Source organism: Pongo pygmaeus, chromosome X, assembly GCF_028885625.2.
Source record: "Pongo pygmaeus isolate AG05252 chromosome X, NHGRI_mPonPyg2-v2.0_pri, whole genome shotgun sequence".
Classification (NCBI taxonomy): domain Eukaryota; kingdom Metazoa; phylum Chordata; class Mammalia; order Primates; family Hominidae; genus Pongo; species Pongo pygmaeus.
Window position 1 is genome coordinate 122,935,961 of NC_072396.2, and position 15,705 is coordinate 122,951,665.

The window sequence follows — 15,705 nt, forward strand, 5'->3', positions numbered from 1 at the left end:
TGTCCATGAAATCTTCACAATTTATATTCTTCTGTCATGACTTCAGCAGGTCCCTCCGTTTGGGGTCCCTGACTTCACGCAACACTTTCCTATTTATATTTCCAACTTGTGTTTTTTTTGTGGTGATATTTGGGAAGATTCAAAAATGATGCTGCTACCACCATCTTCTTCGCAGAATTTTTCTGCAAACTATAGACCAAGGGGCAAATTCTGCCTGCCACTTGTTTTTGTACAGTCTTTAACCTAAGAATGGTTTTTATGCTTTTAAATACTTGGGAAAAAAATGTAAGAATACTATTTCATGGCACATGAAATTAAGATTTCAGTGCCATACAGTTTCGTTGGCTAGGCCCATTCATTTACATATTGTCTGTGGCTGCTTTCATGCTACAACAGCAGAGTTGTGTTATAGGCACAGAGACTATATGGCCCCCGAAGCCGAAAATACTTCTTATCTAGCCATTTTCAGGAAAAGTTAGTCAACCCTGGTCCCCTATAATATAGTTTTTAGTGGCTAAATAATATTCCATTGTGTGCACATATTATAATGTACTTAAGAAAATTCCTATTGGCATTTGGATGAATCCTAAATTTCATTATATAGGCATCATTTCACAGCTAAGTATAAGCATATGTATTAATATTTTATTACTGTCTTAGGATAAATTGTTACAAGCCAAATTGTATGATCAAGGGGGAGGATATATATATTTTAAACTCTTTGACTGATACAGGTTGAGTATTCCTAATCTGAAAATCTAAAATCCGAAATGCTCCCAAATCTGAAACTTTCTAACGTGACGTTCAAAGGAAATGTTCATTGCAACATTTTGAATTTCAGATTTTTGCATTAGTGATGCTTAGCTGGTAAGGATATAGTGCAAATATTCCAAAAGCTGAAACACTTCTGGTCCCAAGCATTTTGCATAAGGGATACTCTACCTGTATTGACAAATTGTCATCCAGAACGGTTGTACAAATTAAATTCCCATTAAGGAAACTGGCTAAATAAGTTATGGTGCATTCATGCAATAAAATATTATGTAGAGGTTAAAATGAGGTAGATCACTTTTACTGATGTATAAAAATATAACATACACTGTTAGGTGAAACACCCAGGTTACATATGGAGAGTATGATTCCTTTGTGTTAAGGAAACTGGGGCATTAAAATGCACAAACGAATTTTTTTCATAAGAAGCATAAATTACAACTAAGTTGTGCCAGTTCATATACCTACCAGCAGTATGTTCGACTGGTTGTTTGACCATACTTTTGCCAATATGATATTACCTAATTTTAAAATTCTTGCCAAGTTAATAGATGAGAAAAGAGCGTCTTAATTTTAGTCAGGTTTTGTACTTTTTCCCAAGTTCATTGGCTTGAATTACTTCTTTTGTGAAATTCTTGTTCCACGTCCATTTTTCCTTGTTGTATTCATCTTTTGGTGGTTTGTAAAGCTCTTTACATATTAGATATTAACCCTTTGGCTTCTTATCCATGTTTTCCTTTGTATTGTATTTAGGGTGATTAATGATGTACAAAAGGTTTTTCCTTTTTTATGCAGTCAAATCTTCCTGTATTTTTAGGTGTAAAGAGCCCTTTCCACCTTAGATTTATATAGTGGTTCCTCTACATATTTTTCTAGTACTTATTTGATTTTTTTTTACATTGAGATCTTTAATCCATCAGGGATTTATTCATGTAGGCTATGAGGTAGGGTTTAGCATTGTTTTCAAATGCTTATATTACCCAGTTGTCTTAGTGTTATTTATTAAATAAGCCATTTTTTCAAGGTTATATAATTTTTTTCAAATTGTTTTTATTAGAAATCTGTACATTTCACATGTTTTAAAATCAAGTTTGAGGTGTAATTTACAATAAAATTTACTCTTTTTTGAGTGTTCAGTTAGAAGAATGTTAGAAAATATATGCAATTTTGTAACCACTGCTCCAATAAAAACATAGAATATTTCCATCATCTCCTAAAAGTTATCTTGTGGTCCTTTGCAGTCAACCCCCTCTGTTAATCGTAGATCCTTGCAAACACTGATCAATTTTCTGTCCTTAAAGTCTTACAAGATGTCCTATAAATGAAATCACACAGTACATAGCTTTTTGAGTTTGGCTTCTTTTACTTAGCATAATGCGTTTAAGAGACATCCACATTGTGGTGTGTGTCAGTAGTTCATTTCCTTTTATTGCTGAGCAGTATTCTGTAATATGGTTGAACCACAGTTTATTTAACCATTCACTTGTTCAAGGACATCAGAGTTGTATCTAGTTTTTAATCTATTATTAGTGAAAATGCTATAAACATTCATGTAGAAGTCTTTGTGTGACATGTTTTCATTTCTCTTGGGTAAATACCTGGGAGTGGGATTTCCGGGTCATGTGGTAAGTGTATGTGTTATTTTATAACCAAGTGTCAGACTGTTTTCCATAATGACTGCACTGTCTTATTTTTACCAACAATACATAGAGATCTAGTTTCTATGCATTCTTATGAGCACTTGGAATTGTCGGTATTTTTAATTTTAGCCATTCTAGTAGGTGTGTCAGGGTTATATAATTTGTTTAGAATAATTTGCATATTTTGAGCAGTGTTTCCCAACTCATCCCCTCATCTCTTAACTTGCCCAGTCCATCTTCAGTTGCACAACCTGAGGCAGCTCGTTTCTGTTTTTCTTCTTTCCACTTCTTTTCCTAAGAACATCTGTGCAGAAAACGAGCTTAGACATAATCTAATGCAGGGTTTGGCAGACTTTTTTCTGTAAAGGGCCAGATAGTAAATGATTTTGTTTTTGCAAGCCATTCAGTCTCTGTCACAACTCAACTCTGCCATTATAACATGAATGCAGGTGAAGGCAATACGAAACAAAGACCAGCATTCAGCCAGATTTGACCTGTGGACCATAGTTTGCTGACCCCTGGTTTAGTATAACAATTTTATTTTACAGACGAGAGGACCGAGCTCATGTTTCACCCTTTCCTCTGATTTACAAGTAAAAGTAAAAAAAAGCAAGGACCAGGATATTGGCTTTTACCATAAGAGACATGCTTTAATTGGGTTCAAGATAAGTGTGCTTTATGTGTAATTTCCTGTTCTAGCAAATGATGTTAGATGAAGCTCTTAATATAGGGTCTTTCAGCAATTTCAATTGCAGTAAGACTTTAGGAACATCTTATGTTTTACCATTCATCTCGATGCTACTTGACTTTTTGAACCTATTATGTCTCTGGAGCAATGAGCATTAAGAAAATAAAGGTAATAAAGGTCTCAGCAAAACAGTTGGAGTAAGAAGGGCATGACATCCTTTTATTCTTCTTAATATATTTTATTTCCAATGTTGGAAATGTCCAAATTTGTTTATTTCTGGAGATAGTCATTGTACATCATGTAACTATCTCATGATTCCCACCTCCATTTAATGTTAATTCCTGATTGTTCTGTTTCATTAATCATTCAGATAGATAAAGATTCTTAGGTCAAAAAAAAAAACAAAAAACAAAAAACAGGAAATCATACCCCTACGGTTCCATCCACACAAACCTAAAAATAAGCATTGGCACTAAGTACTCAGGGAAGGAACACTGTTTAGAAATGTCATTGTGTATGTGTTTTTTTCCTCCCTTCTAGCACTGGAAGAAGTACGACATCTATGAGAAGCAAACCAAGGAGGAAACCGACTCTGTAGTGCTGATAGAAAACCTGAAGAAAGCCTCTCAGTGATGGAGATAATTTATTTTTACCTTCATTGTGACCTTGAGAAGATTCTTCCCATTCTCCATTTGTTATCTGGGGACTTATTAAATGGAAACTGAAACTACTGCACCATTTAAAAACAGGCAGCTCATAAGAGCCACAGGTCTTTATGTTGAGTCGTGCACCGAAAAACTAAAAATAATGGGCACTTTGGAGAAGAGTGTGGAGTCATTCTCATTGAATTATAAAAGCCAGCAGGCTTCAAACTAGGGGACAAAGCAAAAAGTGATGATAGCAGTGGAGTTAATCTTATCAAGAGTTGTGACAACTTCCTGAGGGATCTATACTTGCTTTGTGTTCTTTGTGTCAACATGAACAAATTTTATTTGTAGGGGAACTCATTTGGGGTGCAAATGCTAATGTCAAACTTGAGTCACAAAGAACATGTAGCAAACAAAATGGATAAAATCTGATATGTATTGTTTGGGATCCCATTGAACCATGTTTGTGGCTATTGAAACTCTTTGAACAGTCTGGGCTGGGTCCCGTGGCTCATGCCTGTAATCCCAGCACTTTGGGAGTCCAAGGAGGGCGGATCACTCGAGGTCAGGAGTTCGAGACCAACCTGGCCAAAATGGTGAAACCTCGTCTCTACTAAAACTACAAAAATTAACCGGGTGTGGTGGTGTGTGCCTGTAATCCCAGCTACTCGGGAGGCTGAGGCAGGTGAATTGTTTGAACCTGGGAGGTGGAGGTTGCAGTGAGCGGAGATCATGCCACTGCACTCCAGCCTGGGTGACAGAGCAAGACTCTGTCTAAAAAGCAAACAAAAAAAACCAAAAACCTCTTAATATTCTGGAGTCATCATTCCCTTCGACGGCATTTTCCTCTGCTTTGAAAGCCCCAGAAATCAGTGTTGGCCATGATGATGACAACTACAGAAAAACCAGAGGCAGCTTCTTTGCCAAGACCTTTCAAAGCCGTTGTAGGCTGTTAGGGGCAGTGGAGGTAGAATGACTCCTTGGGTATTAGAGTTTCAACCATGAAGTCTCTAACAATGTATTTTCTTCACCTCTGCTACCCAAGTGGCATTTACTGTGTCTTTGGTTTGTGCTAGGCCCCCGGGTGTGAAGCACAGACCGCTTCCAGGGGTTTACAGTCTATTTGAGACTCCTCAGTTCTTGCCACTTTTTTTTTTTAATCTCCACCAGTCATTTTTCAGACCTTTTAACTCCACAACTCCAGCACTGATTTCCCCTTTTGCATTCTCCCTCCTTCCCTTCCTTGTAGCCTTTTGACTTTCATTGGAAATTAGGATGTAAATCTGCTCAGGAGACCTGGAGGAGCAGAGGATAATTAGCATCTCAGGTTAAGAGTGAGTAATCTGAGAAACAATGACTAATTCTTGCATATTTTGTAACTTCCATGTGAGGGTTTTCAGCATTGATATTTGTGCATTTTCTAAACAGAGATGAGGTGGTATCTTCACTTAGAACATTGCTATTCGCTTGAGAAAAAAAGAATACTTGAACCTATTTCTCTTTCTTTACAAGATGGGTCCAGGATTCCTCTTTTCTCTGCCATAAATGATTAATTAAATAGCTTTTGCATCTTACATTGGTAGCCAGCCAGCCAAGGCTCTGTTTATGCTTTTGGGGGGCATATATTGGGTTCCATTCTCACCTATCCACACAACATATCCGTATATATCCCCTCTACTCTTACTTCCCCCAAATTTAAAGAAGTATGGGAAATGAGAGGCATTTCCCCCACCCCATTTCTCTCCTCACACACAGACTCATATTACCGGTAGGAACTTGAGAACTTTATTTCCAAGTTGTTCAAACATTTACTAATCATATTAATACAATGATGCTACTTGCAATTCCTGCTCCTAGGGGCGGGGAGATAAGAAACCCTCACTCTCTACAGGTTTGGGTACAAGTGGCAATCTGCTTCCATGGCCGTGTAGAAGCATGGTGCCCTGGCTTCTCTGAGGAAGCTGGGGTTCATGACAATGGCAGATGTAAAGTTGTTTCCTCCTTGTCCTTTTATTCTTGAAGTCAGATTGAGGCTGGGAGACAGCCATAGTGGATGTTCTACTTTGTTCTGCTGTTCTCCAGAAAGAATATTTGGTTTTCCAGTATAAGAATGAGATTAATTCCTTTCCAGGTATTTTATAATTCTGGGAAGCAAAACCCATGCCTCCCCCTAGCCATTTTTTACTGTTAATCCTATTTAGATGGCCATGAAGAGGATGCTGTGAAATTCCCAACAAACGTTGATGCTGACAGTCATGCAGTCTGGGAGTGGGGAAGTGATCTTTTGTTCCCATCCTCTTCTTTTAGCAGTAAAATAGCTGAGGGAAAAGGGAGGGAAAAGGAAGTTATGGGAATACCTGTGGTGGTTTTATAGTCACTAAAAAGTGATCCCTAGGTCTTGGGAGCTCTTGGAGGTGTCTGTATCAGTGGATTTCCCATCCCCTGTGGGAAACTAGTGGGCTCATTTACTATTTTAGGTCTAGCCTATGTGAATTTTTTCCTAACATACCTAAGCAAACCCACTGTCAGGATGGTAATTCTTATTCTTTCGTTCAGTTAAGTTTTTTCCTTCATCTGGGCACTGAAGGAATATGTGAAACAATGTTAACATTTTTGGTAGTCTTCAACCAGGGATTATTTCTGTTTAACTTCTTATAGGAAAGCTTGAGTAAAATAAATATTGTCTTTTTGTATGTCACCCAAATGTTTTCCTTTGGTCTTATTTTGTGGAAATGGTGGGAGGTAGAGAAAATTGGAGTTAGAAGAAGAAACATTATGAAAAAATTCCAAGCCAGCTATTTTATCTTATAATCAGCTTCTTTGATGTTCTGGCTGTTCTGGTGTGCCTATGTTTTCTGATAAGGGCATGAATACACTTAGTTTAATATTAATTTAGCCTTTGTAAGCAGCACCTGAAGGGACTTAAGTATTCAATAAATTGTAGTTATGATAATTAATGGAAATGGAGGGTTGGTCCTTTCTAATATTAAGCTAAAGTGGAATGCAATATGATTAATGATATATATGATGTGCGACATCTAGTCACAAAGGAATATATTAGCAGGTTAGATTAGAGACTGAGAAAGTCAGTTTTCGACCGGGCGCAGTGGCTCATGCCTGTAATCCCAGCACTTTGGAAGGCAGAAGCAGGCTGATCACGAGGTCAGGAGATCCAGACCATCCTGGCTAACACGGTGAAACCCTGTCTCTACTAAAAATACAAAAAAGTTAGCTGGGCGTAGTGGCGGGCGACTGTGGTCCCAGCTACTCGGGAGGCTGAGGCAGGAGAATGGCATGAACCCGGGAGGTGGAGCTTGCAGTGTGCCACTGCACTCCAGCCTGGGCGACAGAGCGAGATTCCGTCTCAAAAAAAAAAAAAAAAAAAAAGAAAAAAGAAAAAATCAGTTTTCAATAGCTGTCCTTTTAAAAGCTGGTGATATAGTTTCATATTTTCTATAACTACAGCAAAATGGTTGTAATGTCATGGAGGTTTTCTTCCCCTCATTTGTGTTAAGCTCAAGGAGTGTGTCTTCAAACAGATCACATTTGCTAATTACCCTGAATCTTTATAGAATCCGAACCCTAGGGTAAGAGTGAGGGTGCTGATCTTGGTCAAGTTATTTCTTTATCTGGAATTATCCAGGAAGATTCTGAAAATCCGTTTCTAGGTAAGTATAGCTGTTTTGTTGTTGTTCTTGTTTTAAAATAAGAAACCTCTTTTCTGATTCTTAACACATCAACACTGAGTATTATAACAGAAAACATTTAAAATTGAGAACCCCCTTGAAGTCGTAAATTTGTATGAGATCTATGGAAAACAAATTCCTGTAGCCACAAACATGATCACTTTGTCTCAGGGGTAGAGGAGCCAGAATGATCTAAGCACATTTGATTTCCAGAGTAATTTATCATTTCCTTGTTTCCATGAACTCTTGCTCTTTTAAAGGTGTAACTTATGCTCACATGAATAGCACATAATGCTACTAACTTAGTAGTAGTTTTAAAAGAAAGCAAGAGGACAAGAACATTTATTTCAGAGACTGTTTTCTTTTAAACCGTAACGGTTGAGTCAAGCAAAGTCTTTTTTGTAAATACTGTAGCTAAATCTTGGCATGCTTTTACTGTAAGCAAGGGAGGAGTTTTACTGACATTTGGATGTGCTAGATATTTTTGACATCAGTCCCCGAGATGATGATTTCTTTCTGAAGGTTCTCTGGCTTTTTACTGTCTTTCCTAATGGTCACATTTTTAGTTTACCATTAGCAACAGGAAAATATTTAACTGCTGGTTTTCAGTATTTATTGGGTAGATCATTATAAAAAAAGAGAAAATTAATAGTTTCTGAGTGGCTCCTATGTGCCGAGTTACATGTGTGATTTCACATAATCTCCATGCTGGTCCCATGAGTTAGGTTGTGTTGTTAACGTCATTTTACAGATGAAGAAACTGAGACATGGAACGATTGAGCTATGTATGCAAGATCACATAGCTAGTAAGAGACTAAGACAACATTGGGAAACAAGTCAGCCTGACTTTAAAGCCTGTATAATATAGTCGGTGGTATATTTGCTTGTCCCCAAAAGGCAGTTACCTAAAGAAAAAAACATCTTATTTCGCATTTTTGCCAAATTGCTTATCAACTGGAAGATTTCTGATTTTAAATCATTAATTGCAAAGTGAGCATTTTATAGCGTCTTTTTTGTTTTGTTTTGTTTTTTTGAGACGGGGTTTTGCTCGTGTTGCCCAGGCTGGAGTGCAGTGGCACGATCTCAGTTCACCACAACCTCTGCCTCCCGGGTTCAAGGGATTCTCCTGCCTCAGCTTCCCAAGAAGCTGAGACTACAGGTGACCGCCACCACGCCCAGCTAATGTTTGTATTTTTAGTAGAGATGGGGTTTCTCCATGTTGGTCAGGCTGGTCTCGAACTCCCGGCCTCAGGTGATCCGGCCCACCTCGGCCTCCCAAAGTGCTGGGATTACAGGCGTGAGCCACCGTGCCTGGCCTATAGTGTCTTTTAAGAGATTCATTTGTGCATTCATTTATCTATGAGCTAGGCAATGTGTTACGTAATAGGAATTTAGAAGTGAATAAGATTTGGCTTAGTATCAGGTGGTTAGTTAAGGGAAGGCTACTTTGTATAGGGGAAAGAAACCTGGATTAGCATTTAGGAGTTCTAAATGAATGTGGGCAGATAACTTTCTCTGTCTGGGTCTGTTTCCCTATCTGTAAAATGAAGGTGTTAGACAGTGATGTATAATCCCATCCATGACTCCTAATGGTGACCATAGGTTGTGGAGTTCATTTGGAAGTGAGAATCTTTGCTATAAACACTACCTCTAGGCATCTCTAGGCATCAGTGTTCTCATCTGTAAAATGAGGAGGTTGGACTAGATTGGCTCTATTAATTTTGACATCCAATAAAGGTTAAGATGATTTTTGTTTTACAAATCAAGAAAATACCTCTTATTCACTACAGGATGTAGCGAAACTGCCAAAAATAACCAGAGGAGCAGGCCCTTTAATGCAGTAGGAAGAACAAAGGAATTAATACATTAGATGAAACCTGTGGTCTACCCAAATCAGGATTTTCACAAGGGCCCAGCCATGATTGTGTCTAACAAATATTTCTTAATATGCATGTATGATACTTTAAAAGCCAAAGAGTATTATAGGGCTTATCATTTAAAAAAAGCAGTCTCCTGTCCCATTCCTCCTTACCCCTGATTCCTGCTCCTAGAAAAGATGTCAACACCCTAATTCTGGGACCTGTGACTATATAAGTTCACATGGAAAAAGGAACTTTGCAGATGTAATTGTGGTTCAGGCCTTAAGATAGATTTTCCTGGATTATCTGGGTGAGCCCAATATCAAGCCCTTAGAAACCGAGAAATTGGCTGCTTTGGCTGAAAGCAGAAGAGGGAGAAAGAGCCAAAGCACAAAAAGGGCTCAAAGTGCTGTTGCTGGCTTGAGGATGTAAGGGGCCATGTAGGAAGTGTGAGAAGGAACTGGATACTACCAGTAACTTGAGTGGGCCTGGGTGCAGATTTTCTCCCAGAGCCTCCATATAGGAGCACAAGCTGGCAGACGCCATAATTTGGGCTTTGTGAGACCCTGAGCAGAGAGTGCAGCCACACTGTGCTGGACTTCTGACCTACAGAAGTGTGATATAATACGTTTGTGTTATTTTAAACTACATTTAACATGTTTTACCTGTTTCTTTTGGTATATAACCCTTTACTTTTGAATAATACCCTAATATTGTAATTTTTTATCTTTAGATTTAGAAATGATCTAACTTTCTTCTGTGGAAGATGAGGAATTAGCTTGCTTTTATGCCTCTCAACACACACATGTGCACACATACTCACACTTCTCTTCCAAAAGTATAAATATTTTTGTTAAAATAGTCAATATTTGCATTATATTTATGTAAATATTGCTTGTGGTTAACTTATGCACTGTACCATTAATTATATATTTTTTTGTTTTTTTCCCATATTGTCTCCCTTTCTTTGATTTGTTTATGTACCTGTCATGAGTTCAATCCCAAACTTTTCTGAAGAACCATAACACTTCACTCAATATGATCAAACATATTAGGTAATCCATGAGTTTCATGAATTTTGGGGGGGAGACAGCCCTCTTTAGAATTTGCTGCCCTCCTGATCCATCCTGAAATGGTTGTTCTCTAGGCCGAGCACCCAGCTGCCATCCTGGGAATTCCCTCCACTTCCAGCTTCTGTTTCCTGCATTCCCAGTTGTCCCCCTTCTTGGATTATGCCCTGGTTTTGCTGGACCACACCGTTTACTAAGTTCGTTAGAAAGGTTGCATGGGAGGTGATTTTATTTTATTTTTTTCAGACAGGGTCTCATTCTATTGCCCAGGCTAGAGTACAGTGGCATGATCACGGCTCACTGCAGCCTCAACCTTCCAGGCTCAAGTGATCCTCTCACCTCAGCCTCCCAATTAGCTTGGACTATGGGCACATACCACCATGCCCAGCTAAGTTTTATTCATTTTATTTTATTTATTTATTTTTTTTTGAGACAGGGTCTCGCTTTATCATGCAGGCTGGAGTGCAGTAATGCGAGCTTGGCTCACTACAACCTCCACCTCCCAGGTTCAAGCAATTCTCCTACCTCAGCCTTCCGAGTAGCTGGGACTACAGGCACTTGCCACCATGGTCAGCTATAATTTTTATTTTTTTGTAGAGATGGCGGTCTCCCTATGTTGCCCAAGCTGATGTTGAACTCCTGGGCTCAAACAGTCCTTCCACTATGGCCTCCTAAAGTGCTGAGATTACAGGCATGAGCCATTGCGCCCAGCCAAGGTGATTTTTGTAAAATCATTTTTCGTCTAAATATAATCTTCACACGATTAAAATTTTTACTAGGTGAAGAATTACTAATTGGAAACAATTTCCTCTGAGAAGTTGAAAGCATTATTCCGATGTGTTCTTGCTTCTAGTGTTGCTTTAGAAATGTCTGATTGATTTCTAATTTTCTACATGTAACTTTTATCTGCAAGGTTTTCTCTTGGCCTCTTTTCTCTTGGTGTTTTAAATTTTAATGATATGCCTTAGTGTGGATCTTCTTCCATTTACTGGGCTGGACTTTGTGAGCCCTTTCAATCCAAAATCTCATGCTTCATTTTTGAGACATTGCTTTCTATTATTTCTCACACAATAGCTTCCCTTCTGTTTTCTTTATCTCTAGGATTCCTATTAGTTGTATATTGGACATCCTGGACTGATTCTGTAATTTTCATATCTTTTTTCTCCCATGTTTCCTTTATTTGTCTTTTGGTTCTGCTTTTTGGGAGATTTTCTTAACTTGATCTACCTGAGGCTCAATCCTCATCTGTAAAATGTTGCTAAAAGGACCTACCACCTAGCGTTGTTGTGAGGTGTCAATGAAATAAAACGTACAATGCTTAGCACAGTGAACTTTAATAAATGGTAGTTGTGGTTGCACATACGGTTATTCTGGAACCAATTTCTTGTCCCTTCTCATGTGAAAATGACAATCCTGGTTTACAATATCATATTATACTATAATGTTTGCCTTCATTGTAGTGAATTTGTAATGACATGGCATTTTCCAATTACACTGTTTTTAGAAAAAAATTCTATGGTATAAATCCAGTTAGCAATATTTCTTATTTATTATTTTTATTTCTTATTAGGCAAATAATTTTATTTATTTATTTATATAAATAATAAATATTTCTTATTTATTATTATTTCTTATTAGGCAAATAATTCTTATTTATGCTTCTACAAACACTTAAAAGTATTTTTTTTCTTTTTTCTTTTCTTTTTTCCACTCTCCCCTCATCCCTGGGGTAGATGAGAACTGGAAAAATAATACTGGATATCCACTCCCTGATAGTAAAATAGATAGTTTGGAGCCCAAATTAATTACTTTCTCAGGATGAGAGTGCAGATCAAACCTTTAACATGTTAGGGTTGCCGTACACTCTGCCTGCCATGCAGCCCCAAATAAGGCTGGCCAGTACCTGGGGGCACTGAGGAGGCTAATGGACAATTAACAAACATCAAGTCCAGAGGAGGCCTGGATTCGCTGTAAGCTTCGCAGCCAAAGGTGGCCCTGCCTGCCCACTTAGGGCCCCATGAAGACTAGAACTAGAATTACAGAAAAAGAATGTCTGCAAGTCAAGAACAATCTGGCTTTACTACTTTATTTTCATTCATTCATCTGTTCAATTGGGGGGTGATATTAAAGCTATGTGACATGGGCACCAACCAGTCAGGTCAGATGCTGGCTATAATTACTTGGTAGGTATGTATCAACCCTGGATTCAACAGATATTTATTGAGTGTCTACCATGTGCCAGCACTGTGCTACCTAGGTACTGTATGATGCAGGGCAAGTTTCTTTCTTTCTATGAGCTTCAGTTTGCTCACTTGTGAAAAAAAAGGAGTAAGTGATCTACAGGGGCTCCTTTAGGTCTAACATTCGCAATCAATAAAATAGTAACTTTTGATTGTTTTGGGAAAATAATGGAAACAGGTATAGAAAAAAAGCAGCTGACCTAAGACTTGTAGATTTGAAAATGGGGGAAAAAACAGAAAATTATTCTGAGTTATTGTTTGACTTGAGATTTGGATTAAGAATCAGTTCTACATGTCTTATTTTCATGATGTTTCCAAAGGGAGACAAAGATAGCTCTAATCAAGGGGTGAGTTTGTTTTACAGCCTTGAACATTCAAGCTCCACCCCACTATCCCCCACCAACATGCATATACAAGACACCTTCCCCCTAAGGAGTCTACTACTTTCTTTTAGCATCCTCTCTCCAGCTGCTACACTTCAAACCCTTTCGTTCAGTGGTTGGCAATAGCTTGTCCACTCTGGCAAGAGTCCATGTTCCAAGCCCTTCTTAACTTCCTCTTTTCAGACTTGTCCTGCCTCATTTCCTGTTCCTTGTGGCCTCTGCCTCATAAGATGTTTGATCAATTCATCTTTGCTAATGTAGCCAAGGAGGGCTAAGAAGTTTGTGGGTTACCATTTCTGGATAAAATTCATATTGCAAGGAGCCTCCCCAAACCATGCTACCACTTTTATGGTGGATTAAAAAAAATATTTTATTATGGGAAAGTTCAAATATATATAGAAGTAAGGAGACTGTTAACAGTGAATGATCATATACCCATCAACTAGCTTCAACAATTATCAAAATGGTCAATCTTATTTCATCTATACCGCCACCCATTCCCTACTTCCTACACAATGAATTATTTTTAAGCAAGTCCCAGACATTGTATCATTTCATCTGTAAATACTTTAGTATATAGCTCTACAAACTAAGGACGCTTTTTGTTTTAAAAAACTGCAATAGCATTATCACACTTTAAAAATAAACAATAATTGCTTAATATTCTCAATTATCTAGTCAGTGTTTACATTTCCCCAATTGTCTCATAAGTCTTTTTTTCCTACAATTTGCTTGAATCAGGATCCAATAAGGCTCATGGTGATTTTTAAAATAATGATGCTTTGTGATATACAGGGGTGAGAATTTGGGAACAAATGATTGGCCTTTAAAATTGTACTACGTTGGCATTTAGGAATGAATACAGCACTGCTGCCACAAAGTAGCTCTTTTTCCCTTCTAGATTGCTTTGACTAAAAATTTGTTCAGCATCCCATTGGATTCTGGAAATTCTTCTTGTTTTCTCTTTTCCTTCCTTCCTTCCTCTCTCTCTTTTTTTCTTCTTTCTTTCTTTTTTTTTTTTTTTTTGACAGAGTTTTGCTCTTGTTGCCCAGGCTGAAGTGCAATGGTGCGATCTCGGCTCACTGCAACCTCTGCCTCCCGGGTTCAAGTGATTTTCCTGCCTCAGCTTCTCAAGTAGCTGGGATTACAGGCGCCTGCCACCACGCCTGGCTAATTTTTGTATTTTTAGTAGAGATGGGGTTTCACCGCGTTAGCCAGGCTGGTCTCGAACTCCTGACCTCAAATGATCCACTTGCATCAGCCTCCCAAAGTGCTGGGATTACAGGCATCAGCCACGGTGCCTAACAAATTCTGGAAATTCTTTATAAGCATAGTCAGACATCTGTGAAAGAAGTGAAAACTCAAGTTTGGCCTTGAAGCTTTGAAGTTCTCACACAACCAAGACATAGTCTTCCTTAAAATAGAAAAAAAAAAACCCAGCCATGCATACACACACACACACACACACACACACACACACACAAATGCCAACTTCTAATATGTCTATGGAATGTTTTTGCAAATGGTAGTACAGAGCATATCTGTGTTGTATAATTTTTTCCCACATGATAAGGACCAATATAAACAAATTGGAAATGTGATACTAAAAGAGAGTACTTCAGCATGGATTAATTAAGACCAATATGGGGCAATCCTTTTCTGATATTTTACAATGCACTGAAAATTTTAAAGCAGGGTGGAAAAATAGGCTTATGGGTCTGAATGTTAGGTTGAGAAAAATTATGTGGTCAAGTGTGTGCTTTGTAAATCTGCTGAGTTTACACTTGATCATGCAGTTTTCCGTAAGTTGCTGGCTTGAATACCACTGGGAAATACACAAACCATGTGACTATGAAACCAACCCAATTGTCCCACAGAGCTGATGTTTCTGATCTCTTTGAATAAACATAGAAATTGATCCTTCCAGTCTTAAAACTTGAGAAAGTTACATTTGTCTTATCTGAATTCCTTTCTCAGGAAACAAACCATCAGGCCTCCCAGATAGTATCAAGGATCTGAAAATCACCAAATCACCACATCCGGACAGTGAGAAGCCAGATCCCTCACCCTTCTTGATTGGCTGACAAACCAACTGCTTCCTGTTGACCAACTCCTCTTCCTTATCCCTCCCTAATTCCTGTTTTCCCACCCATGGTTTCACTTCTTCCCTGCTATATAAACACCTAATTTTAGTTGGTCAGGGAGATGGGTTTGAGACTGATCTCTTGTCTCCTTGGCTGCTGCACCTGATTAAAGCCTTCTTCCTTGGCAATACTCATTGTCTCAGTGTTTGCCTTTCTGTGCAGTGAGAAACAGGACCTAGATGGAAGTCCTGATGTTTTGGTAACATTACTACAGACCTCTCAGAATGGCTAAAATAAAAATAATGACAACACCTCAATAATAGTAAGGATGCAAAGAAATCATATCACTCATATATTTCTTGTGGGTACATAAAATGGTACAGCTACTCTGAGAAAGAGTGGCAGTTTGTTTAAAAACGAAACATGCAACTATCACGTGGTCCAGCAATTGTACTTTTGGGCCTCTATCCCAGAAAAATAAAAACATATGTTCACACAACAAACTTTACAGAAATGTTTATAATGGTTTTATTCATAATTTACAAAAACTAGAAAAACTCAGATATCCTTCAATGGGTGGGTGAACGATTGAACAATTTTTGGTACAGTCACATCATGGAATACTACTTAGCAATAA

The 15,705-nt window shown here is 38.2% G+C and overlaps 1 protein-coding gene across 2 annotated transcripts in view; it reads left to right on the forward strand.

Annotated features, from left to right (window-relative positions):
- The window catches only part of IL13RA1 (interleukin 13 receptor subunit alpha 1), a 79,141-nt gene extending 63,883 nt beyond the window's left edge, over positions 1-15,258 (forward strand). The window contains exon 11 of one of the 2 annotated variants that reach the window (XM_054471908.2): positions 14,962-15,258. In XM_054471908.2, the coding sequence (XP_054327883.1) occupies positions 14,962-15,003 (42 nt within the window). In that variant the 3' untranslated portion in view covers positions 15,004-15,258. Of the gene's footprint in view, positions 1-3,639; positions 6,445-14,961 lie in introns of those variants that run through there. The other variant, XM_054471907.2, reaches the window with a different exon arrangement.
- The last annotated feature ends 447 nt before the right edge of the window (positions 15,259-15,705 follow it).